The sequence below is a fragment of the Podarcis muralis genome, chromosome 1 (genome assembly GCF_964188315.1).
Source record: "Podarcis muralis chromosome 1, rPodMur119.hap1.1, whole genome shotgun sequence".
In the NCBI taxonomy this organism is placed as follows: Eukaryota; Metazoa; Chordata; class Lepidosauria; order Squamata; family Lacertidae; genus Podarcis; species Podarcis muralis.
Genome location: NC_135655.1, coordinates 23,091,931 through 23,119,304, shown reverse-complemented (window position 1 = coordinate 23,119,304; position 27,374 = coordinate 23,091,931). Strand labels below are relative to the sequence as shown.

Here is a 27,374-nt window from a genome sequence, read left to right as displayed (position 1 = left end):
ACATCAAAAGGTTCTATGGTAACTGAACTGTTAGATTAAGCTGAAGACACAAACAATTACCATGTTACTGTTACATTGTTGCCAGTGAAGCATCAACAGATACACTTCTGGGTCATAGCAGCAGTTCATAACCCAAGCCACGACAGCCTGAAAGCACCTTGAAATTGGCAGACCCAACTGTCATATTTCCACCAAACATTTCCTACGCTGGGAAAGATAGCTGACTAAATTGTTACCTGTTGCTTCTGGTAAGCAGTATTAGGATTGATTTTGGACTCCAGAAGAAGAGAACCTAAAAAGAAGGGGGAAAGTGTTTTATTTCCTCCCCTAGAAATAAAGTAGCATTTATATGATCTATACAAAGCAAAGTGACAATAATCGTTCACCAGGTATACACAACTATTCCTGTGAAGAAATGGTTACTGATTCTGCAAACAGTTCTCTAAAGCAACCTCCGCCATCCTGGTGTCCTGCAGACCTTTTGAACCACAACTCCTATCAGTGCATACATCCAAAAAAATGAGAAGGACACCAGTTGGTGAAGGCCGTTCTAATGATTTTCAAGCACTGAAATCCTGTAATATATAATTTTAATTAAAAGCAGTGAGTTAGTGTTATATTGATTTTTCTAAGACTCGACTGTGCAAAGCAAACTTTCCTAGGTTAATATCAAAACACACTTCCTCTCCCTCAAAGAAGGTTTCAAGGTATTAAAACATTCTGGAAAGGAAACAAACATAAACCATACAAATCACGTCTTCTGTAAAACCTTTCAGGATGGGTAATAGAAAGGTTGCTATACTGTGAAAGAGTGGTAGCCAACTAGCCACCGTTAGAGAAATAATGCAAGGCTTGCTATTGCAACCTTCCTAAAAGGTCCTGCATATATTACACTCCACTTTTGTACTGGACTCTAGGGCTGGTAAGTATTTCAATTTTCTATAGGCTGAACAATTTCAAATTTCTAGGTGCCATTATCAAGCTTCCAGAATTTTTGTGATGAAATACAGATCTCCCCCCCCCCCCAGCCCAGCTGAAGACACCAATTTAGACTTGTTCTGGTCTAGTTAGAGGTATACAATGCGAACACAGAAATCCAAAAATCCAAATCAGTTCGCATGCAATGTGAAGCCAATCCATGGCTTAGTAAAAGCACTTTGCATCTGCACTTATGTGAGCTAAGTCATAGTTTGGGTTAGTGTATCATCAGAACACAGGCTCAGGATTTCTCTCACTCCAGAGAAACCAGAAGCTGTAACCAAGTTTTGGTTTACATGTCAAACCATGGCTTTGCTCATAGCAGTGCAGCAGCAGCATCAGGATCAGAGGAAGAGCAAAGCAGTTGTGATTTATTCATCAGAAACCTGCATGTTCATGCATTGCAAAAAGCCATAGTTTGGCTTTGTATTATATATGAAACAAACTGTTGCATTAAGGTTCTGTATTACCTGTAAGTACAGATCTATAACTAATCATGGCAATGGGTTAAAAGTAACGAATTCAAGCATTCAGCAACTAGGAAGAAGTAGTGTATGGCTGAAGCCAAAGGAAACATACTTCTGAGGACACATCTGAAGGGTAGAAAAAGTTTACAGTTCAAATACTGAGTTATTACTGCCTGGGGGGAGGGGGGAGAAGCAGTACCATTAAAATGTAAAAGCAGCTGATGATTCAACACTTCTTAAATGCCTGAAATAGTTAAAAAAGAAAGAAAGATACAGTGCCTAGTTTTTGTTCTCTGCATAGACGAAGTCTCTTGTTTATCATCCCAGGAGAGTGCAGAGAACATTTTCTTAGAGTTAACTGACTGAACAAATGGAACAGGTACCTGAAAGTTACCTTTTAAACTCATCTCTTCCACAAATTTCAGTTAGCAGGAGTCTACTTTTCAGTTACTAAGTTAATGGTTAAATGATTAACACTATTACCAAATATATTGTGTTTAGTTGTGGCTGTTGCCTTAGTTCACTGAGATAACAGGTCTTCAATAAAATTGATTTAAGGGCATGGAAAGATTTCACCAGGGAATAATATGGACTAATGTTAAAAACATGTTTGTCCTCTTCTTTTAACATAAGAAACAGGGTGGGTTCAAAAACAGACAGGACATATGCTATTTGCCCAACAGTGTATAACTGCCACTAAATCTACCTCATATACTGTACAGTAGTTTAAGAGACTAGACAGATATTTGCAATATTCACAGGTTACAATCCTATACCCACTTACATGGGAGTAAGCCCCAATGAACTCAGTAGACTTCTGTGTAGACATGTACAGAATTGCACAGGAAAATGACTATACAGTAAGTAGAAAAAGTGTCACAGTAAGTAAGCTGTTCTTATTTTTAATTTGTAAGCCACCTTGAGTCCTTGTCAATGTGGGGTATAAATAAATATATAATAATAATAATAATAATAATAATAATAATAATAATAATAGTAGTAGTAGTAGTAGTAGTAAGGAAAAATGCAATAAAAAATAGGCTTTCCTTTCATTCCAGTTTTATCATGCAGCCAAAAGTCTGTGTGTGCTGCAGAGGAGAAATGAGATATTTCTGGCTTCCCAGAGAATCAAGTTGCCCACATATGTTGGCCATTTTTGCTTAGAAGAAAGCCTTATCTGGGGTGTACATTTTAAACTCCCTTGACAATTTATCATTCAAGTCAATGTCAAAGCATATATACAAATATATAGGCTACTTGCCTGATCTAGTATGGCTAGTACTATACTCCACTTACCCCTTCTCCACATTGCCTTATCTTGGCTCTCATCACTTTGCTAGCACTGGGGAAGACAACTGAGCATGATGAAATTCTATGCTGCTGAAATGTGCTTGACTATTTCAACCATGTGGCTTAGGCCATGTGCATGGTTTTCCCCCAAACACTTCTAATGGCAGTAGCTCCTGTGATGCAGTGTATATACCTGTTATGTGGGTGGTGGTGGTGGGGAGCTTTGTTAATACCACATGATTCGTATCCCAAGTACCAGGACCATCCCATTGCCTTTGTCACCAATTTGCCTGTCTGCAACCCCATTTGGAGAGACTACAACACTGTGGCATACTTACTGCTTTTTACTCCCTAGAGATGCAAGATACTAGAACCTATCTATCACTTTCTACCAGGTCCTATGTCTATAACGTTCTTATTCAAAGAATAAGTGTGGTGCACAGCAAGACACATAAAAATATCAATATGGCAACAGAAAATATAAAGCAAAGCTGAACAAGAAATTCTAGAAATAATTACAAAGCAATACATTAGGAGTGAGAAAGCTCTCTACTTAATCTCCAAGGTGCCTATTCCAGAATGCTGTGTAGGGGCAAAAATTGTGACATACCCCACCAAACTCAGCCCATCAGCCATGTATTGCTGCCTGCTACTGGCATGGTAAGTTTCCTGTTTCTGCTGCTTGTCTAGGACAACAAAACAGCTCATCATCTGAGATGCAACTGGACTAGGTTCAGCTTGCAAATCATGAAGCATGACTTGTGTAAAACTTCCACAATATCTATATGTTTACATTTCATTGACATTATTTTACACGCTGCCCCTACTATCTGCACGCTTACTATCTGAAAAGACATGTCCCCATGAAAATAATTACGCCCAAACCTTGCTATGCACTCCACAGATTCACTTATCTGATTGCTGATTGGCTACAGCCATTGCAGGAAGAAACCATTGGGGGGGGGGGGGGGAGAAAACAAATCCCACAGTTGAATTTCCATAGGAAATTATAGACTAGTTATGTGAATGCTTGCCTAACCAATGATTTCACAGAATGCATTGTGTTTGGTAAGCGGGACCTACGTGTATTTTAAAGTCTGAAAAGTTTAAAAGTAATATTAAGAAATGAAATAATTCCATTTTACTTCATTTCTAAAGTTTGGAAAATGGACTTCCAGACTAAGATAATTTGAGGCACACGTTTGATAAATCAACTAAGTTCTAATCAGTCACAAAGATTCCCTGAGTTAACACGCAAACTTAGTGTAACTAATGACATGAGTGTACGGGTAGAATTCAACATTGTGCTAGTACAATTGTTCCATAAGTACAAGCATTTGCCCCAGAGCAGATTTGGGTGGCTTGGCGGGGTGTGTGTGTGTGTGTGCAGTCCCACTGCACTAGTGGGAGTCCTTGAACTAACCAGGTAAGTTGAATACAGCACTATCAATGGGGTTGAATTAACAGTAAATATGGAAAGGATAATGCTGCAAGACTGAAATATTATGCGCAAACTTATCAGCAAGTATCACTGCTCTCTTGTAAATCAGTTCCATTTATTTGTTAGGGTTTCCCCCCACCTAGTCTACTTTCATTTTTACTTAGTTTCAAAAGAGGGAGAAGATGTTTTTCGGCACCAACCTAAAAGGGCCACTATCAAGTTAAAAACAAAACAAAAATAGGAAGGGAAAAAATGTGGTTAAAGATGAAATAGAACTTAAGATCGCTTGTATATATTGCAGCACACACTGGATTCACTCAACTTCCAAATTGCTATTAAGTGCCCAACTGATTTGTACTTCTTTTGTTGGCCTAAAACCTGAAGGAAAAAACATTTTATTTACTTTGAGCAGATACACAAGGCAGATCCTGAAGCTTAATTTATCATAAAGAAATTATTCATGTGCTTTCACAAAGAATCTCGCCACAGTAATCATGTTAAAAAAGGTAAGTGTGTTTTTCAACTTATAATTTTGACAATCTATAGTTCATGGGTTTGACAAACATGAACTATAGATTCTCTCTAGAATGTAAGGTGATGATGGGTTCTTATGGAAAGCAGGAATTAGAAGTCAATATCATTCCACACACCTGCTGAGATAACAAGGATTATAGGACAGCATATACATTCATTAAAATTAATGCAATTTTTGTAATTATCTTCCATCCTAAGATTTTAGGAGCAAAATATGCTAATCAGTACTTAATTTTTATCTAGGCACAGTGGCTGAAGTCTATTGTTGCAAATATTCTACAGCAGAATATTGCAATAACTGTTATGTAGTTAACAACAGCACATTGTTGGGGATCATCTGTCATGATAGCCAACATATGTTGAATAATACTTACCTGGTTTCAGACTCCCATATACATCACCCAACACTTGAAATTCAGTTCCAAGATATGATTACCACCTCCCACCTTACTAACATGAACACAGGGATTAATACTTTTGGTGTGCACATGTTCACACATTCAGCCAAACTTACCATCACTCTCTGCCCTGACTAGCAGGGACATGCCCTTCAGCCTTTCCACATAGCCAGAGGACACATGTCCAGTGCCTCGGTCGTCCCACTGTCTATCTTCATTCAGTGTATAAACCTTCACCCTTCTCCGGGTATCAGTCATCCTGCCTCTTGCCACACCACAGGGGACTACAATAGTTGACTGAGCTGATGTGCAGGGGGGGGGGGCTTTGCCCCCCTCAGTGAAGGGGAGCAGGAAAGAGAATAAAAAGTCTCAGACGGTGTCCCACAACAGTCCTCTTTATGGCAACTGCTAGAGTAGCTGCTGCATCACCCCTAAAAGGGGGCCAAAGCAAAAGTGTGGGGGGGGGGAGGAAAGGAGGGAAGGGAAGCAAGTCTTAGGGGAACACAGAACTTCTTCAGTGAAGAAGCAGCACTGCCTTGCAGGATGAGAGATAACAGGAAGTAGCAATGGCAGATTTGAGAGGGGGAAACAGAAGGACGAGGAGGGTCTTAAAAGAAAGGTGTGAAAAGGGTCCCGAATTACAAAGGTGACTAAAAGCGTAGAAATTAACCGGGTGTGCCAATAAGGCAGGCTGGCATGAAGAAGTGGAGGAGCGGGGCGCAGATCGGAGGCGTAAGTGACAGAGCAGCGGGAGGAGAAAGAAAGCGGGCGGATCAGTGGTGACAGGAAAGGTAAGCGGGGGGATCAGCTAGTCGCAACCGACAGGCCCCCCCCCCCCAATAAAAAACAAACCGAAAAGTGCCACGGGAGCGGCGGGAAGGGAAACCCGTAAGGATAGATCGGGAGACGTCTTTAGGGGGGAGCGGAAGGCGAAGCGGGGGGGAAACAACGGGCAAAGCGGACCGGTTCGTCCTCTGCCCGGCTCTATTGTGCGCGGAGCTCCCAGGCCCGAAGCCCCTTCTTTCGGCCAGACTAGGGGACCGAGACGGAGCCGCCCCTTCTTCGCAGAGGAGGCCGCGGCCTAAGCCGGCGGCGGCGGCGGGACGGTGCTGCTGCTGCCTCGCTGGGCGTGGGCGGGGAGAGGAAGCGGGGCCGGGCGGGCCGGGGGCGCGCAGGCGGCCTCACGGCCCGGTCTCCCCCATCAGCTCCCCTCACGAGCAGCGGCGACTCAACTCCCAGCCCGACTCCTCCGCCGCCATGTTCTTCCTGATCCCGCTCCCGCCGCCGGTGCCGAGTCCCGGGCTCGAGCCTCGTCGCCCGCGGCGCTCCTCCTGCTCCTTCCCACGCAGCGGGCCGAGGCGCGGGGCCCTTTCGTGGGCGGGTTGGGTGGCTGAGGCGCTGGCCGTTCGTGTCCTTCTGTCTCAAGGCTCAGTCACGGCGCGGCCGCCATCTTGGTTTCACCTCTTCGCTGCGCGCGCGGGGTCTCCGAGCGAAAGGCAGCACGGGCCGGCCGCGAACATTTAAAGGGCCAGCAGCCTGGCAGAGGCTCCGCTCGGGATGGTGGCTCAACCTGAAGGCGCGCTTCTTCGCACTTTGGACTCCCTTTCCTCCGAAGAGAAGCGCAGGAAACTCTCCCGGAGGGAAAACGACACGTTTTGTTCCGCGTAGGAAAAGCCGCGTCTGAAGCAGCCTGTAAAGAAGCGAGTTCCGTGAAGGTGGCCCGGTTCACACGTGACATTCAGGAGGGCGAACTTAGCCCGGGGCCGTGAGTGCCTTGTAGCGTGCACCGAAATTTGTGGGTGCCCGGTCCCTTCATGGGGGATTTTTGTGGGTGCTCGAGCACCCCGGGCCCCAGCGAGTTGGCAGCTCTGGTGACATTCATGGTATAACAAGGAGTTTGTCGTGCCAAAGAAGACCTGTGTAGGCGAGGGGGGAAATCACAGCTGGGTCTCTCTGCCACCTGCACGTGTTCTGGGGATCCATTGCCAGTTCCAGTGATAACTCCCCTCCCCCCAAAAAGAGCCTGTGGCAACCGCGCGCGCACTTCCGTACAGATGCGCTCTTGGCATCCCGCTGGAACTGCGCCTGGAAGCGGCAACTTGCGCGGCCGCCTCCACGAGTTCAACAGCTGGTGTTCGATTTCACCCCACTGCGCACAGCCCCAGGGCATGCTAGCTGATATCCCGGGATAAATCAAAAGTGCCAGACACAAGAGGTTAAAAGGATTACCTCGGGCGCTCCCAACATTTAGCGCACAAGTGGAATAAACAGCTCTGCTGACTTGCAGGTAAGTGCACAGTGCTGCAGACCTGGGAGGCTGTGAAGCTCACTGGGTGACCTCCGGTCTAGCAGCCTAACACACCTCACAGGGTTTAGAGGTTAAAAATGAGGTGGGGGGCAGAGCCTTGAGGTCCTTGGAGGAAGGTGGAATATGAATGTAATAAAAATATTAATAGTTGTCTCTCCCCTGCTTACAATTACATATTCAAAACAAAAGTCAGTGACGCTCAGAGAAACCTCTGCAAAAGTAGCACATCCTGTATACAACACTAACAAGTTCTTCATAGTTTTGCTGATCAGAAGTCAAAAAGGCCAGCCTTAAACACAAAATGTAACCAATATGGTTCTCTTCAGAACCAGCTCTCATCAGGCCCAACCACTTTGTCTACTGGTCAGGGATGTGGGATTAGTATCTGGGGAGCATCCTGTTTAGCTGATAAGAGGCTGGCAATTCCTGGTTGGGGGTGTTTATTATTACTATTACTGCATAAGTATAAGTGCAATGGTGGAGGCTCATCCAACCACAGGCTCCAGTATCACTGACTATTCTGAATAAACAGTTTGCACATTGTTCTGAAGAACCCCACTTAGTTTCTCACCAAAATGCCTTTGGTCACCCACTGATTGCTTGAGCAACTCAGCACAATGGCAACAAAAGCCAAAAAGAATATTTTTGTCGCACCATTGAGTTGTACCAACTTTTGTGATGGAATATTCAGAGATCATTACGAATGGGTCCAGAAAACGTTTCTTGACACCACCACAGATAACTCTTGAGTAAGATAAGAACACAGGAAGTGCCTTGCTGGTTCACACCCAAAGCTCACCAAGTCCAACATCCTGTTCTCACAGTGGCCAACCATATACCTATGAGAAGAGCACAAGCAAAACATTCAGAGGCATACTGCTTCTGAAGATGACAGAGGCTGCGAAATAATAGAATCAGAGTTGGAAGGGGCCCTGTGGGGGGTCATCTAGTCCAAACCCCTGAAATGCAGGTATGTCAATACACAGTCCCCCATCCTATTTGGAGTGGATGATATTGTTGAGATGCAGGGTGGCACCTCCTCAATTTTTCTGGTTGTGACTTACTACTTTCTGAATCTAGTAGGAAACTCAGGCTATTTCTGGAATCAATGCTAAACCGTTGTTTAGTGTTACAAGAAAAATCCTGTCCTCTTCCTACTGGACTTGTGCACTCTTGTTCTTCCAGCACCTGAGATCAGAAGCTTCCACTTCCACTTTAGATTAGCTAAACAGCCTCGACCCAGTATACCTGAAGGAGCATCTCCACCCCCATCGTTCTGCTCGGACACTGAGGTCCAGTTCTGAGGGCCTTCTGGCGGTTCCCTCACTGCGAGGTTACAGGGAACCAGGCAGAGGGCCTTCTTGGTGGTGGTACTCACCCTGTGGAATGCCCTCCCATCAAATTTCAAGGAAATAAACAACTACCTGACTTTTAGAAGACATCTCAAGGCATCCCTATTTAGTGTAGTTTTTAATATTTAATGTTTTATTCTGTTTTTAATCCGTTAGGAGCCACCCAGAGTGTCTGGCAAAACCCAGCTGGATGGGCAGGGTATAAATAATAATTTTTTTTTTATTATTATTATTATTATTATTATTATTATAGCTTCTGTTTAGCATATCCTCTGAACCCTACATAGTGGTCAGTCAACCGAAATGTTCAACTAACTCCCAAGGCGTTTGGGAGCCGAGGTACAACTGTAATAGCAAGGATCTTTTAGATCGGGGATGGGGAATGTGTGGTCCTCCAGATGTTGCTGGACCACAGCTTACAACATCCCTAACCACTGGCCATGATGGAGTTTGAGTTGAACTATATCTGGACTAGAGTGTCACAGGTTCCAAATGCTTGTCCTAGGTCATCTTTCTATCAAATTCTTAGACTACAATTCCTATCGGCTTTCAAACCTTTTGTGAAAAACATCTGAAGGGCATCAGATTGTGGAAAGCTGTTCTATATGCTGAACAGCTGAAATGCTTTTTATTAAAGCTTAGTATTTTGATTACAGGTTTTTTTAAAAAAGGTTAAGGTAAAGGACCCCTGGACAGTTAAGTCCAATCAAAGGCAACTATGGGGTACAACGCTCATCTCACTTCAGGCTGAGGGAGCCGGCGTTTGTCTGCAGACAGCTTTCCAGGTCATGTGGACTAAACCTCTTCTGGCACAATGGGACACTGTGACGAGTACCAGAGCACATGGAAACACCATTTAATTAATTAATCAAACAGTGTTTGATTACAACATCATAGTGTGGTCATGGTTTTATTTATCTGCATTATAAGGCTTTTTCAGCAATTAGCTGAGTAGCAGTTTTCCTAGTCATATCAGTTCAGTTTGAGTAAGGGTTTCAGTCCTAGTCTACTACCTGTAGTTTAGACTAGACTACCCACAAAAACAATTTTATGAACAACTTCTTTTGATCAGCCAGGTGAGCACATTCTGGTTTGTAATCATTAACATATTAATTGCTCATATGACAACACCCCATTTTATTCTAACCAAGGCTAAATTGGATAAACTAAGGCTGTTTGTTTTCTTTATATAGTATCCATCCATCAAGTGTTTAGAGAGGAAAACAGGAGCCACCCACTTAGACTTACACATCAGCTGAGCACATGCAGAGCTGTGTACTGCTGAAACAACATAATCAGCGGCCATAGGACACAGCAGCTGGCTGCATCTCTCCCCAACAAAAGTTATTATTGTCTCTAGAAGAAAACAACAAATCCTGGCATGAGTAAACAGTTAAGTATGAAGATGGCTCCCATAATCTTTCTCCAACAGGGAGGCAATCGATTTTTACTATTCTCCCCTGTGGAGCCCCCAAGCTGCTCTTGATGCCCCTTGCCAAACCTCTACAGCAAATTTAATGAGGGGCTTAGAAAGGGAGAGGAAGAATCACCAAAAATTGCTTCCTCCTTGTTCCACTGACAGAAGCCTTATAATGAGCAGAGTGACACTGTTGGATACAACCCTCTGACTCTTCCTTTCTATATGGTGAACACAGTGCTTCATGGTTCAAAGTCAAACATTTTAAAAACACTGGTCAAATCTGAAACAAAACTTTCAAACATCCATGCCATTCTTAGATGTGCTTTAACAACCCAGCCTCTCAAAGACTCCTGAAAATATTGCCTTTAAAACCAAGGTAAGTTCAGCAACTGAATTCCACCACAAGAGCCAAACATTTTAACCTAAATGTTACAGGTTTGTTCTATACCGCAGAAAATATCCTACCTTTTAGGAGATAAGCAATTGCCACAACAGCCTTAAATATTAAGTGTAAGCAGCTTCAAGGAAGTGATGTAGGGGGCGCAGCTGTTCCTTATTACTGAAGTTTTTTATTAGTTATAAATTTTGAGGACACTTTTGTAGTGCCTTGTTAGTTTATATTGTGTTGGATGTTGTTTCTGCTTTATGTGAAATTGTACAATTTAAAATGTAAATAAAGAAAATCAATTAAAGACTCCTCCCAGAGTGGGGAACAGGAACTGATAAGGGGGGCAATCAACATTCATTAAGTTCAACGAGACTTATTTGCATAGTAACAAGAAACAATGGGGCAAGGTGGAAGTTTCTAATAAAAGCTATAAGGGACCTTTACTGATTGAGAGTTTATTCCAAGGACATAGAACGAGGCCATGGGGATGAACATAGTTGGAGGATATATCATCATATTAAATGCTTTGTTCAACCACTGCTTTCATTCTGCTTCCAGCTGCTTGTGGAAAGCCAACACACCAGTAGCTTTACAGCATCCTAGTGTGGAAACAGCCTCACTTGTTTTGCCTTGCAAATGCAGAAGAACTTGGAAAGTCCTGCAGAGAAAAGAGTTTTGTAATGCTCCTGGTTCTGGGTGAGCTTCTGAGGCCCCTCTTGGGGCAGGTGGGAGGAACCTTTGGCCTACAACTCCCACAATCCTTTACCATTAGCCATGCTTGCTGGAGCTCATAGGAGTTGCAGATCAACAACATCTGGAGGGTTAAAGGTTCCCTCACCTGCCTTGTGGGATGGCTGTCCCAGAAAGGTCCTTTGGGGCAGAGACTAAAGCAACCCTGGTCTAATAATAATAATAATAATAATAATAATAATAATAATAATAACAACAACAACAACAACAATAATAATTTATTTATTTATTTATACCCTGCCCATCAGGCTGGGTTTCCACAGCCACTCTAGGCGGCTTCCAACAAAAACATTAAAATGATCCATAAAATATAGCTAAAAACAGGTGTTTAAAAAAGATTTTAAAAAAATCAATAATAAACTAAAAACACATGTTAGTGTCCACATGTCTGGAAAGACTTGCCTGCACAAAAATGTTTTAAGCAGTCGCAGGAAAAAGTGCAGTGAAGACACCTCTGCAGACTGAAGTGATCAAGTGGGCATTAAGGAGGTACGGTGACCGCTTACTTCAAGGGGCAGCAGTAGCATTCATGGCATTCGTCATTTGGAAAAAGTCAACAAACTAGGTGTTATTCTGCCTAAAGTAGAACAGCAAGGGAAAACCTAGCACAGAAGGTATTACTCTCCTCAACACACATTCCACAAATTACACAGGAATTGGTTATATAGTTTCAGTTCATCACTACTTGTGGTCATAGGAAATGCTGAAGAGCATTCACTCATGAACCATATTCCACACAACTGTATGAAGCTCGCCGTGTGGGTAAACCATGTACCGTACCCCATCTCGAACTCCTTGGAGGAAAAAAAGTGGTATATTAACGTAATACATAAATAATAGCAGCCAAAGAATTCCATTTTTTGCCCGGATGACAGGTTTATTCCAATCTGAATGATCTCAGATATACAACATAACTATATCAAAATCCTGTGAAAATATTATAGTCTCATAACAGAAATGCTACCTTAGGAAGATGGCACACGACAAATGTCTAGTGGGTGTTCTTTGAGTGCTAACTAGCAATTGTGCTGACATTTAGTCGGTAGATACTTAATCTCAGGGTTGTGGATTTAAGCACCACATTGGGTAAAAGATTCCTGTGCAGCAGGGATTTGGACTAGATGCCCTTTGTGGTCCTTTCCAGTTCTAGAATTGCACACTATTTTTGCGTGTGTGTTTTAATTATATATTTTGATCTTGTATTTTTATGTTGTGAACTACCCTGAGATCTATGGATACAAATGAAATAATTCATGATATGATTATATGATTTTCACAGTTGAGAAATCCTCCAAGCCCATTACGAGCTGAGCGCAAACCTTCACCAGAATTCAGACTCAGCTCATAATGGGCTTGGCTCAGTTTCAGCCCTCCAGAATGCAGTTGTCACCCCCTTCCCCTTTTCACCCAATTTTACCAAGGGATTATAAGGAAGGTTTTCCCTGCAAGCGCTGCCACAAGTATCCGCAGAGAACTATAGAGGATGAAGCTGCTATGGCTCCTGACCCCTTAACTGAGTTGGCAGGATCTACAGGAAGTACATTTCCCAAGGAGTCTGATGCCCAAAATGCTGCTTTGCATTCCACAGGAGATGTGCAGAGGTGTAGAGGCCTCCAGACTCTGTTGTGCTAATGGTAACACATTCAGGAGATGCACAGAGTTTGAGTTTGGAAGAGAACCTAAGCCTAATTCAGGCCAAAATTAAAAGGAACACAAATTCACTTATTTGAGAGCGCACTTTGAGCCCTGGAAGCTCACTCAACTTGTTTTGATAAACAACAAAACAATATATTAAAACTGGCTATGCAGAAATGACTTACGTGAGGGACACTAGAGGGCAGCATTCATACTGCCAAAAAAGCACTCTGGCTGTAGCTATACACTGGATTAGCAGATATTTCCTCTCCTCAGAAAAACCTGAGAACTCAGCTGGGGGAGGGAAGAGCTCTGACATTCTGTAACACAGTACTCCAAATGCAGTCGCATCATGGATTTATATGACAGCATTATGCTATCAGCAGTTTTTATTCCCAATTCCTTTCCTAATGGCTCCTAGCATGAAATTTGCCTTTTTTAGAGATGCCGCACTGGGTTGGTATTTTCACTGAGCTTCCCACTATGACTCTGATTCCCGCCATCATGACTAGTAGCTATTGACAGCCGTACCCTCCATGAATTTGCCTAATCCTACTCTTTATGAAGGGACGTGGGTGGCGCTGTGGGTAAAACCTCAGCGCCTAGGACTTGCCGATCGTTAGGTCGGCGGTTCGAATCCCCACGGCGGGGTGCGCTCCTGTTGCTCGGTCCCAGCGCCTGCCAACCTAGCAGTTCGAAATCACCCCCGGGGGCAAGTAGATAAATAGGGACCGCTTACTAGCGGGAAGGTAAACGGCGTTCCATGTGCTGCGCTGGCTTGCCAGATGCAGCTTGTCACGCTGGCCATGTGACCCGGAAGTGTCTGCGGACAGTGCTGGCCCCCGGCCTCTTAAGTGAGATGGGTGCACAACCCTAGAGTCGGACACGACTGGCCCTACGGGCAGGGGTACCTTTACCTTTAATCTTTTTTGGGGGGACGCGGGTGGGGCTGTGGGTTAAACCACAGAGCCTAGGACTTGCCGATCAGAAGGTCGGCGGTTCGAATCCCCGCAACGGGGTGAGCTCCTGGTGCTTGGTCCCTGCTCCTGCCAACCTAGCAGTTCGAAAGCACGTCAAAGTGCAAGTAGATAAATAGGTACCGCTCCAGCGGGAAGGTAAACGGCGTTTCCGTGCGCTGCTCTGGTTTGCCAGAAGCGGCTTAGTCATGCTGGCCACGTGACCCAGAAGCCATACGCCAGCTCCCTCGGCCAGTAAATCGAGATGAGCGCCGCAACCCCAGAGTTGGCCACAACTGGACCTAATGGTCAGGGGTCCCTTTACCTTTAATATTTTAGAGCCATCCAAGCTGGTGGCTGTTGCAATGTCTTGTGGGAAGGTATTCCATAGTTTCATTATGCATTGTGTGAAGAAATACTCCCTTTTGTCTGACTTGAATCTTCCAATGTTGACCTCCATTGTATGTCTATGAATCCTAACGCCATGAGAGAAGAAGCAAAACACATTCCTCAATCCATCTATCCTTTTATCATGTCCCCTTTTAGTCGCCTTATTCTCTAAACTAAAATGCTTTTTGTCATGTTGGTTGCCCTTCTCTCCATCTTCTCTAACTCCACGTTATCCTTTTTGTAGTGCGGTGCTGGAATTGTAAACAGTATTCCAAGTGTGATTGTACCACACTTTTGTATAATGGCCTGATGATACTGACAATTTTATTTTCAGTGTTATTGAGTGAACATTTTAGGGGTGGTATTCAATTCAGTTTTACTCGGAGTAGAGCTATTTAAGTTAATGAACCTAACTCAGCCATGCTCATTCATTTCACCAGGCCTACTCTGAGGGAAAAAATTAGTTGAAAAACCACCATACATATTTTGCATTATACACTGCTTTAAACGTTCTCATTTTAATTGTTTCTTTCTGCAGTATTTTATTTTGTAAATCTCACTGAATTTTTTTTTTAAGGTACAGAGCAACTAATGTGCAATAAAGAATAATAATTATTATAATAATATTCTATCTAACACCATTCTTGAAGGCTGCTGTTTTTATATATGCCACTAGATGGTCGTGTTTGGCTTTGTGTTCCACCCTAAACAATGTACGGAGCATGGTTTTGTAAGTAACCTATTTGGCCTCGCAGAATCTTCCACTTCCATTATCCTTTAATAGAATATCTCACTCTCATAGCATAACCAAGTGCCAGTGGGAATGGAGTCAGAATATGCCCACTGAGAAAGCAAAGGGAAGTAATAGCAAGAGTCGTTAGCCGCTTCACAAACTTCCATTGCTACTGCTGCCGCCGCTGCTGCAGAGGGGAACTCGCCTCAAGCTGAGCCGTCGCTTAAAAACCCCCTCAGATATGCTATTCATTTAATTTGATGAACATTTGAATTCGTTTGTATTTCTACTATATGAAATAGCCTTTTTTCTATTTTGGTGTGACCTTATTCTTAGCAATTCTATATCCTTGGCCATACAGTATTATTATTATTATTATTATTATTATTATTACTACTACTATTATTATTATTACTATTATTATTATTATTATTACTATTACTATTATTATTATTACAGTGGTGCCTCGCAAGACGAAATTAATTCGTTCCGCGAGTTTTTTCGTCTAGCGAATTTTTCGTCTTGCGAAGCACGAAATCCCATAGGAATGCATTGAAATTCAATTAATGTGTTCCTATGGTCAAAAAAAGTCGAAACAAAGCCAAATTTGGTACAACAACAGTTTATTAAGTGCTCTTTAAAGTCACACATACTGTAAAGAGCATTTCAAAAATTTAAGGAACAATAAATTAAGTTTCTAAGCATGACAGAAAAACATTTAAAAATCAACAAAGTGCACAGTACATACATTTTCTAAGACTCTGGGGGACCACTCGAAGAAGGCTCCTCTTCCACTCTTTGCTTCTTGCTGAGGAAACTGTCCATGGTCTGCTGCTTCATCCGCCTTTTCAGCAGCTCCCTGAAAGTCGACATGACCGTCGCATCAAAAGTGTTCGCCCGGTCATGTGCCATGTGCTTGTCAGGGTGGTGCTGCTGTGCAAAAGCCTGCACCTCCTTCCACTTCTGGCAAATGTCCCTCAGTTGTTTGGAGGACAGCTGTTCCTGAGTTGCTTCCTCCTCTTCCAGCGAGGCCTGCTCCTGCGCAACCTCTGCCTGCAGTTCGACCAGCTCCTGGGTGGTCAGCTCGTGGTCATGCTCCTCCACCAGCTCGCTGACGTCCTCCTCTGTGACCTCCAGGCCCATGGTCCTCCCCAAGGCAACAATGTCCTGCACCACTGTTGACTCTGGTGCATCAGAGTCACCTTCTCCTTCTTCCTCTCGCCGGCCTCCGCAGCAGCAGTCTTCTTGGGCCCCATGGCAGCACAGCTCCTACCTTCATAAACTCAGAAAAAGAAAAAGAAATCAGCAATTCAAACCCAGAACCAAGTCCTTGGATTCCAAACACCCAACCCAAAATCCAAAAACCCCCAAAAAAGTTTTAAAAGTTTAACTTACCGAATGGCTGCAAATCACCAAAGTCTTCAAAATCCTCAAATGGCTGCAAAAGAAGTTTTGGAAAAGCTTTAAAAATCACCAAAGTCTTCAAAAACCTCAACTGTTCCCCCAGCCACCCACCCACCACACAGAAATTGCAAATCCCTCCCCAACTGTTCCCTCAGCCCCTCCCCAACTGTTGCAAACCCCTCCCCAACTGTTCCCCCAGCCAGCCAGCACAGCACACAGAAATTCAAATCCAGAATTTTTTTTTTAAAAAAACAGCAGAGCGGCCCAATGGTCACAGAAAATCAAAAAAATTCAAAAAAAAACCCCACACAAGCTCCCAGATTCTTGCAAACCCCTCCCCAGCTGTTCCCCCAGCCAGCCAGCACACAGAAATTCAAAACCCACAATTTTTTTAATAAAAAAACAACATGGCCCAATGGTCACAGAAAATCATAAAAATCCAGAAAAAACCCACACAAGCTCCCAGATCCTTGCAAACCCCTCCCCAAGTGTTCCCCCAGCCAGCCAGCACACAGAAATTTAAAACCCACAATTTTTTTTTTAAATAACAACATGGCCCAATGGTCACAAAAAATCAGAAAAATGCAGAAAAAACCCACACAAGCTCCCAGATTCTTGCAAACCTCTCTCCAACACCAAGTCCTTGAATTCTAAACACCCCAACCCAAAATCCAAAACCCCCCAAAAAAGTTTCAAAAGTTCAACTTACCAAATGGCTGCAGAAGAAGTTTTGGAAAAGCTTCAAAAATTCAGCAAAGTCTTAAAAAAGGTCAGAAAGGCTACCACACCGCGTGCTATGTGTTGCTTCTCGAAGTCAAGTTGCAACTGCACCTCTTCAAGCAATGCACCCTGGGTTTTAACGGTTTTAAGACAAAGGAAACAAACTTGCAAGACGTTTTCGTCTTGCGAAGCAAGCCCATAGGGAAATTCGTCTTGCGAAGCAACTCGCAAACGGAAAACCCTTTCATCTTGCAGGTTTTTTGTCTTGCGAGGTGTTCGTCTTGCGGGGCACCACTGTATTTACAGAAAGTAGCTTTAATGCTTTAAACACTTAATTATACACTATACAGTTATGTGTAACAGCGTGTGATGTGGCCTTGATAGAAACAGTTGACATTTCTATATTTTTATTTAGTGCCAGTAACTAGTTTTTGCAGTGCCATTCAATGGTTCAAGGTGCCATTTACCAGAGACTGACATACTGAAATATATTATCATATAATGATAATATATTTAATGTTAATGGCTTCTTTTTTATATGTTTATGCATATAGTTTTGTTTATCAAGCTGTGTTTTAGTCACCAAAACAGTTATTAAGCTATTAGAAGCACAAGAGAGCCTATTACTGAATTTGCTTGTATCAAAACTTAACATGCCAATTGTATTTTTTTGACTTGTCCTATATCATGTACATGTTCTAATGGAAATAAAATAAGATATAACTACTGAGTTTCCTTATACTAAACCTTAACATGACAATTACTGGTGCCATCACCTTAGAATGGTTTAACTTTAACTATGAAACATGTTTTACTTTTTAATTTGATACTTGCAAGTGACAAGTAGGCTTGTGCTTATATATTTTCACTGTAGTTCCTTTACTAAACAACAGGTTTCCCTATATGTCAACAGTGAACGGACTCATGTAGCGGACCTGAGTTATTTTTATATTCCTTTTACTTTAAAAGCTACATTTTATACATACACAACATAATTAGAATTCAAAGTTGATGGTAAATATACAGTTAGTGGCAGGCTTAGTGATTAACGTGAATCATTCACGTTGAATTTTCAATAGCAGGTTTGGTGCAAAAAAATGAAAGAATGGGAATTCACTGCATTGCCCCATTGAATATAAGTATCTCTACAGTTTTTGGTTGCCATCTGAACAAGTTTACCCATGAAAAAACATGTATATTAACTAAAATCATTTTCAATGCATTAAAATGAACATTCTCCTATTTTAAATGAAAATTCTCTAATATTCTCATTAATCGAGAATTCTTGAGAATTTAACATCACTAGTTATGAGAGACCCTGCAAGCAACCGCTCATGAGAATTTGGTTCTGCCACATTCTCTTCCATGGCTGAAGTTGATGCAGCAATGGCTGCCAGAACTCATTCCATTGAGGCAAGAGTGGTTGAGCTGAAAAGAGCCGCAGCCAGGGAGGAATTTGGAAAACCTGGAGCTCATGTTACTGTGGAAAAATTGTTTGTTGGTGGAATTAAAGAAGATACTGAGGAACATCACCTTAAAGACTACTTCTCAGAATATGGAAAAATTGACATAATTGAAATAATTACAGACAGACAATCTGGTAAAAAGAGGGGCTTGGGATTTGTAACTTTTGATGACCATGATCCGGTGGATAAAATTGCATTGCAGAAATATCATACTATTAATAGTCATAATGCAGAAGAAAAGCTTTATCTTAGGGAAGTTTTTAATGACTGGTGTTTTAATGTATTTTTAATTTTTTGTTGGAAGCTGCCCAGAGTGGCTGGGGAAACTCAGCCGGATGGGTGGCATATAAATAAATTGTTATTATTATTATTATTATTAGGTTGGAGAAATACCATAGTTTGCACACATATGTACATTAATAGGAGGAGGAAGCACCTCTTTAATCAAGAAATAACCGGTACATAAAATAAGCAGAGGCGCAAGTAGACACATTTAGCAATGCATTGTATTTTAAATATATGAACTATTTTATTGTATACTGCTTCAGTGACATTTTTGGAGAGGGGTGGGTGGGATCTTGCCCAATAAACTTCAGTAAAATTCATGACAAGCAGCGACTAAATGCGTTTCATCCTAAGGAACAACAAGTGAAAATTCCTCACATCTTTTCAAAAATATTTTTCCTAAACAGAAAGACTACAGCTAAAGATGAAATAGTTGTACATATGTTCATTCAAAAAAATACCATTAACATTTGTGGAACATAGTTACTGATAAAAGCAACAGGCGGATCTTATAGCAACTTTAAAAACCAACACATTATTATAACGTTATTACTATTGCCAGTCAATTTTTTTCAGAATCACCAGAATTTACTGAATCTCTCTTGGGTGGGGGTTTTGATGCCACTTTATTTCTTCTTAGTTTCCTTTTTAAGAAGTTCCTTATCTCAATTTCAAATGCATACAGAATAAATGCCACAAAAATAATGCCTCCAATTAATATAGACGTCATTGAACTGATAAGATAGTTTCCTGGGAATGCCAGTGGAGAATCGTCAATATAAATCTGCAACAGAAAATATTGTAATTCCAACAGTCACTTCCCTTTAAATTGACTATTGCTCATAATGTTGACTACAAGATAGTGAAACTGGTCTAAGTGATAGCGAAAGCTGGCATATGCAAATCCTAGTGGTGGGGGAACGGAAGCAGTCATCTGAGTTTATAGGGAAACCAATTTGGTAAGCGTTGCATGCAGTTTGTTGCAAGATACTGCATTATATTGTACCTCGTAAAATAAAATACCCAGAAAAGTATGGGCTAAGAATGAGCTCTCACACCTTCCTTGTGGGAGCCTTTTGCGGGACCACGTGCAGCACCCCAGCCCCTTGGGAGCCACCAGCTGGCTGGCCTGGCCTGACTCCCTGTGATAGCCATTGGAGGTTCCCACCAAAGTTCAGTTAGCTAATCAGCCCTGCAGGGAGGCGGGGCCAACTGCTTAAATAGGAGGCGGAGCCGGCAGCAACCATGCTGGAACTCTCCCTGAAATATTGGAGAGGTGCTGCCAGCCAGAGCAGACTAGTCTTCCCAGACATTTGGGACTCCCATCCCCATTAGCCCATTGCAGTCCCAAATCACCTGGAAGGCATTAAATTGGAAAGGCTGGAGCAGAAAATTAACCTGGCCCAGATTATCCAAGTGACTCTATCAGCTCTTGTTTCAGATGGCAGCCTTTCCATGGTCATATGTTTGGCACTGGCAGGCCTGCCAAGAGGGCAGGGGGCATATTGCTGTGCCAGAGCCAGCACATGGCCCAAACTCTGAACTTTAATGAAAAAAACGCCACACACAATTAAGTTTCTAGAGCTTGTACAACAGAAGTGACAAAGCAAAATCTTCAGGCACCATTCAAAGCCTTTGTGAGATAAGAGGCTACTCCTGCCTTGCAGTGTTTTTAGTCAATGACTGAAGTCACAGTTGTGCTATTTAAATATCTGCTGGGCTTCTCTCACTAAAGAGTACTTGCCTCAGACCTGGGCCTTGGCATCCAGAAAGTCATTCATATATACAGGGTGAGTCCTTTAGAAGAGGCCCTGTGGATACAGAGTACACATGTTCCACGGGGCCTCTTTTAAAAAACACACTGTATATATATATACAGTCTGCTCCAGTCTGCTTTAGCTTCCACTTCTGTGCGTTTCCCTAAAGTGTCCTTCTCCAGTCCAGTCCCCCTTGCACCCGCTAATTCCTGCTGTTCTCTGGGAATGTGCTGAAGTAAGGGCTAAATATGTGGGAACATTTTGTACAATCTTGTATCCTATTTTATGTTTGTTAATTCATTCTGTGTGTAATTTGTGTGTTGTTGTTTTTTAAAAAGAGCTAATGACAATACCTGAAATTCGTCAAATAAGTTACAAAAGGAGACTCCAGGAATAGTTGATACCCTGAAATGGAAAAGCTCAGATCCCTGTTGGAAAGGGGGGGAAAGTTGTTACTAATATGCAGCAACATTTGTTTTCATTTTTTAATTAAAATTGTAATCCTTGGCTATTAATTCAGTTGAAACGTTTCACAGAAATAATGTGCAGTACCATGTTGGTATAACTACAGCCTTAAAATCAGTGTTGCTAGCAGTTGTGTTATATCCTTGGAACAGTGAATTTCTGATATTTTGATTTAATATGCAAATTACTTAATGTCAAATGTATATTGCAGGTGGCCCAACATTTGGTCCAAGGGCCACATGTGGCCCTCAAGGCTTTCCCCCCCACCCCTCAGCAACATCTGATGCCCCCTTCCCCAGCCCTCATGCTGCCTTCTCTAATTTGGGTAAGTGCTGAGAAGGAGCTGTGAGGGCTGACAGGATCCTAGAGCCCTCCTGTCTCCTTCCCAAAGACTATGTATTTTCTCTGGCACTTACAGTTATCGTTATAGATAGGCCATCTGGATTATATAGTTCAGTTTTGAGTCTGTGCTCCAAATATTTTTTCATTTTTAACATACTTGATGTTTGATTGGTACCTGAAAAAACAGTTAAAACAGTCACAGAGTGGAAGGTTTGAGTTTCTTCCTTCTTCTTTACATTTCAGTAGGGCCTGAATACAGATGAATAGCCAGATCTATTTCTCATGTAATGTAAAAGTAAGAAAGGTATCAGAGGCACACCATGATGTATTAGAGCTGCACAGGGTCTTCTACAGCAGCTTTCCAGAGGTTAACAAACAGCAGTGCTTTTTTTCTAAAAAAAAGTTTAGGGGTACTCTCATTTTTCTACTCATATTGAAATACTGCCCCTCAATGAGGCCAAACTTAGATTCACAAAATGTTTAGGGTTATGTGTACCCCTGCATCCCCCCAGAAAAAAGCACTAACAGTGATTACCGGTAATTATCACGAGTGGGTGAAAAAGGAGGGGTGTGGGCAAACATTCATATGAAATGTTGGTTAACCTAAACTCCTCTTAGTTATAGCCGAAGTGCCACCATAACTATTAGTCATGGTAAAAGCTAGCAGGAGAACTAGAGGAGGAAGAACAGCTAGGGGGGAGGGGTGTACCCATGGTAAACCAATGGGTTGTGTTATGCTTGTTTCAGGCCTTAAGGGTCTGTGGGTGTAATAGGTTTTGCATACAGAAAGAATTGGACTAGATTCAAATCTTTCCACATCAAGTCTTCCCTGAACTAGAACTTGCAACAGCCCCAGCAGGCATGGCCAATGGATAGGGATGATGGGAATTCAGCAACATACAGGGGACCAAAGGTTCCTCACACCTACTATAGGGCAAGAAAGAGAGCCTGAAAAGACATTGACGACAAGTATTTCCAACAGAACCTCTCCGATACAAAAGATAATGATGAATCCCAAGATTCTTCCGCTCCCTACCTGAAACTTTCCAGTTGGTTCTGTTGTTGACTTCTATGATTGTGATAAAATAAGGAGATGTCAGATTTACATAACGACCCTCATCCTCAATGGTGAAATAGAGAGGAAGCCTTGATACTGGGAATTTCATTCGCAGGGCCTGGCAATGAAACATATATAGAAATCACTGACATTAAAATGATGCCTACATGGATCGATGTGGAATGACACAAATGTAAGTACAGTGGTACCTCGGGTTAAGAACTTAATTCGTTCCGGAGGTCTGTTCTTAACCTGAAACTGTTCTTAACCTGAGGTACCACTTTAGCTAATGGGGCCTCCTGCTGCCGCTGTGCTGCCGCTTCATGATTTCTGTTCTCACCCTGAAGCAAATTTCTTAACCCGAGGTAATATTTCTGGGTTAGTGGAGTCTGTAACCTGAAGCGTATGTAACCCAAGGTACCACTTTATTTACATAAGCTGGTTTAGTTCTGCTAAATAGGAAGTCTGACTTACAAATTGGTAATGAGCTGAATGAAAGCTAATGGACTGAAAATCAGTCCCAGAAGGTCTGAGATTCTGTGGGTAGGTGGCACATCTGTTAAATCTGTTATGCATAAGGTTGCACTCCTTCTAAAGTAGCGTTTCACAAGCTGGTAAGGAGGCAGCCCAGCAGGGCCTAACGTTCCTTTTTGCCACGTGTGTTTTCTTGGAGCAGTCCTGGTTTTTTTCCAGAAAGAGAGGGCAATCGCTGAGGCTCCCGTTTTGACCAGTAGAGCCCGCAGTCCAGAACTCCCAGGTCAGCTAAGTGCGGTGGTGGGGTGGCAATGGGTAGGGCTGGGTGGGCCAGAGCTGCTTGTTGTCGCTGCCAGTGCTGGATCCGGTGGCAGCCTGGCCTGACTCTGCAAGGTGCAGGGTGCAATCCACCTCAGCGCTTAGCGGATCAGGGCCATCAGATGTTGCTGATGAGCGTAGGGCCCGTTGGCAGCGTTCCACCGGCTCTGCATGGATTTTAATTGATTTTTACTTATGGGAAGACAGCTGCCCCCATGCCCCCCTCTTGGCTACGTCCATGTGGGGTGGGCCACAGGAAGAACACAAGGTCAGAAGAGGGCCATGGTAGGGAAAAGGTTGGGAAACACTGCTCTATAGGATCAAATTCTTAGATTGAGCACACTCCTAAATATAGCTTTGTCAATGGAGAACCAGATAAGCCTTTGTGGGAAGGAATGTCTTTCACATTAATTTAGGCTGGTGTGCCAGCTGCAGCTTCTTCTGGAAAGCGATAGCCTGGCCACAGTTATCTGGAAACAAGGATTGACTACTGTATTGGGTTGCATCTGGGGCTACCTTTGGAGACTGCTCAGAAATTGCAGTTACTGCAGAATACAGCTGCTAAGTTAGTAACTGTGAGTGGCTCAAAAGGCTTCACTAGCTACCAGTTCATTTCTAAGCAGAATTCAAAGTTTGCCTTTAAAGCTCTATAAGGCTTGGGAACCCAGTATCTTGAAGAACCATGGGAGTCTTTAGAAATTCTCCTTGGCATGGCAGAAGGCAGCGAGAGAAAGGATTCATTGGTTATGACGCCCTATTTGCAGAATTTCCTCCCCAGAGATGTTTGCCTGCCACAACATTGTCATCTTCTCAGCACTAGCTAAGGGTATTTTTATCTTCTTAGGTTTCTTAATGTACTGTTATTTTTATATACTTTACATACTGGATGTAATGGTTCCAGGATACTATATAACTCCTCCGAATAACAAACAAAAAGCTGCACATGTAGGCATAGCCCTTACCTTCTCCTTGCAATCAGAAAAGGCAACAGAAAAGGACAGCTTCATATTTTCTGTACATCCACATTCGGAGCGGTTTGACTTGCCAGCACATTGCTTGTACCGTCCAGAATTCTGTTGGAAAAAGTAAAGGGACCCCTGACTGTTAGGTCCAGTCGCGGACGACTCTGGGGTTGTGGTGCTCATCTCGCTTTACTGGCCGAGTGAGCCAGGGTTTGTCTGCAGACAGCTTCCGGGTCATGAGGCCAGAATGACAAAGCCACTTCTGGCGAACCAGAGCAGCACACGGAAACGCTGTTTACCTTCCCGCTGCTTGCACTTGATGTGCTTTCGAACTGCTAGGTGGGCAGGAGCTGGGACCGAACAATGGGAGCTCACCCTGTTGTGGGGATTTGAACCGCCGACCTTCTGACCGGCAAGCCCTGGGCTCTGTGGTTTAGACCACAGTGCCACCTGTGTCCCAAAGAAGGTATAATCAAGGTAATTCTCGACTAGGCTTACAAAGTAGACAAACATATGCAATGGAAATCATTTGGCCTCTGAATCAGTCTATAGTTTTTCAACTATCAGTGGACTGGAGAACCCATTACGTTCAAATTTGGTGGAAAAGGTTGTTAGAAAGAAAGGGAGAGTCAGGGCAAAGAGAACTATGCAATAACTCTTGTTCCTTAGTGAACAGGAAGCGTGATATGCAGTTGGGTTGAAGAGAAGCATTCTCTTGAGCAAGAGACAAATGAGCTGAATGGACATTGGGGCTCTTGGGTGACAGCAAATGATTTTGCAGATGAAGTCCTCTGCCTGCTTTTCAGCCTTTCCCTTTTTCTTCTCTACACTCTCCATATTCTTAAGCAGCCTTGATACTGTGGACTTTGAGAGTCTTTAATCAGATGTAAAATATCATTATCTTGAATATATGGAATAGTGCAAAAGGAGCTATGCATGCAATCCTCTGCTGCCTCTTGTTGATAGAACAGGAAAACATGGAGGATTGTAAAATGGGGTGAGACAGTAGAGTTCGCCTAGGGCAAAAAAACGACCTTGGGACTCTAAGATAAAGTTATGGATCAGGATAAACCCCAGGAAAAAGTTCAAAGGATAAAAACTAGGCAGCAGCAACGAAGACAGTCGATAGTAGCTCCATCTCTCCCAGAGAAAGAGGATACTTGGCAACCAGGAACGAAGGGAGTAGGCCCTGATGAGACATTAAATGCATCACTGGACAAAATATTTGGAGCTTTGGAAAAATTGTCAGCCAAAATTGATTTAAATACGACAACCATTAGTTCCAACACTCAGGCTATCGACCGGCTGCTCCAGGAATCTAAAGAGACAAGGAAAATTGCTGAAGAAGCGAAAGAGAAGGTGACAGAGGTAGAGGGAAAGATACTCCCAATAAACAAGCAATTGGAGGAGCACAAGGCCCAACTATCTCTAATTGAATTAAAAGATAAACAGAATAACCTAAGAATCAGGGCGGTTCCGGACGTGGAAGGAGGTGACTTGTGTGAATCCCTTACACAGGAATTTGAGGACTTTTGGGGCCTAGAGCCAGATAAGGACTTCAAGATAGTGTCTGCCTTCAGGATAGGTAAAATCTCCAGGACCTGATGGACTAACCTCCAAATATTACAGAACTTTGAAGGACTATTTAATTCAACCACTAAAGGAGGTGTGCAATGAAATTCTGGAGGGGAAAAAGGCGCCGGAGTCGTGGAAAGAGGCCTTCATAACGCTTATACCTAAAACTGAGTCTGAGAAGACACAACTTAAGAACTACCGTCCCATATCCCTGCTTAATGTGGATTACAAAATTTTTGCTGATATTTTGGCTAAAAGGTTTAAAAAGGTTTTAAAAGAAATGATACATAAAGACCAGGCTGGCTTTCTCCCTGGTAGACATTTATCTGATAATATGAGATATGTAATTAACATTTTGGAAAAGCTACAAGTGAATATTAACACAAAAGCGGTTTTGATATTTGTGGACGCGGAGAAAGCCTTTGACAACATTTCTTGGAATTTTATGAAGAAAAATCTGCAGGGGATGGGGGTTTGACAAAATTTTGAAAATGGTATAGGTGCGATTTATTCTGCACAGAAGGCGAAACTTATAGTAAACAACATGGTGACAGACGAATTTAAAATTGAGAAAGGGACACGACAAGGCTGCCCAATTTCCCCATTGCTCTTTATCTCCGTCCTGGAGGTTTTGTTAAATATGATCAGAAGGGACCAGCTGATTAAGGGTATTCAGGTTGGGGCTAAACAATACAAACTTAAAGCCTTTGCAGATGATTTGGTTTTGACATTACAAGAGCCAATACCCAGTACCAAGAGGGCTTTAGAATTAATTCAGGAGTTTGGCCAGGTGGCAGGCTTTAAGTTAAACAAGTTAAAAACTAAGGTTTTGGAGAAAAATTTGACGCCGATTGAGAGAGAGAGGTTTCAGAATGAAACAGATCTGACATTGGTAAAGAAGGTAAAATACTTGGGGGTGAACATGACTGCTAAGAATGTAAATCTATTTAAAGATAATTATGAGAAATGTTGGTCAGAAGTGAAGAAGGATTTAGAGATTTGGTCTAATTTAAAGCTTTCCTTGCTAGGTCGGATTGCTGTCATCAAGATGAATGTATTGCCAAGAATGTTGTTTCTTTTTCAATCATTACAGATTATTGATAAAATGGACTGTTTCAAGAGGTGGCAAAGAGATATTTCCAGATTTGTCTGGCAGGGCAAAAAGCCCAGGATAAAATTTAAGATACTTACTGATGTTAAGGATAGAGGGGGGTTTGCCCTGCCGGACTTTAAACTTTATTATGAATCAGCAGCATTTTGCTGGTTGAAGGAATGGCTACTTCTTGAGAACACTGACATCCTAGATCTTGAAGGTTATGATAATGTATTTGGGTGGCATGCATATTTGTGGTATGACAAGGTTAAAGCACATAAAGCATTTAAAAACCATATTGTCAGGAAAGCACTATATAATGTCTGGACAAGATACAAAGATTTCTTGGAGAATAAAACTCCAAGGTGGCAGGGAAGCGAAAGCCATGAAAAAACTCAATATGGAGGGAAAATGGC

General features: G+C 42.6%; 2 protein-coding genes and 1 long non-coding RNA gene across 5 annotated transcripts in view; 1 reads left to right on the top strand and 2 right to left on the bottom strand.

Annotated features, from left to right (window-relative positions):
- The window catches only part of PPP4R3A (protein phosphatase 4 regulatory subunit 3A), a 29,824-nt gene extending 23,267 nt beyond the window's left edge, over positions 1–6,557 (bottom strand). Inside the window, exons 1-2 of one of the 2 annotated variants that reach the window (XM_028717658.2) lie at positions 5,225–6,557; positions 237–292 (exon numbers count right to left, since the gene is read on the bottom strand). In XM_028717658.2, coding sequence (XP_028573491.1) covers positions 237–292; positions 5,225–5,366 — 198 coding nt within the window. In that variant the 5' untranslated portion in view covers positions 5,367–6,557. The remainder of the gene's footprint in view (positions 1–236; positions 293–5,224) is intronic. The other variant, XM_028717667.2, reaches the window with a different exon arrangement.
- Positions 6,558–6,723: 166 nt separating this feature from the next.
- Positions 6,724–10,885, top strand: LOC144326992 (uncharacterized). The gene is made up of 2 exons (XR_013391947.1): positions 6,724–7,395; positions 9,962–10,885. It is a non-coding gene; the product is annotated as an uncharacterized LOC144326992 (long non-coding RNA).
- A 5,433-nt stretch (positions 10,886–16,318) lies between these two features.
- LOC114602030 (cation channel sperm-associated auxiliary subunit beta-like) overlaps positions 16,319–27,374 on the bottom strand; it is a 45,448-nt gene continuing 34,392 nt past the window's right edge. The window contains exons 23-27 of one of the 2 annotated variants that reach the window (XM_077924718.1): positions 24,291–24,401; positions 22,516–22,654; positions 21,554–21,654; positions 21,026–21,100; positions 16,319–16,478 (exon numbers count right to left, since the gene is read on the bottom strand). In XM_077924718.1, the coding sequence (XP_077780844.1) occupies positions 16,419–16,478; positions 21,026–21,100; positions 21,554–21,654; positions 22,516–22,654; positions 24,291–24,401 (486 nt within the window). In that variant the 3' untranslated portion in view covers positions 16,319–16,418. Of the gene's footprint in view, positions 16,479–19,193; positions 19,700–21,025; positions 21,101–21,553; positions 21,655–22,515; positions 22,655–24,290; positions 24,402–27,374 lie in introns of those variants that run through there. The other variant, XM_077924715.1, reaches the window with a different exon arrangement.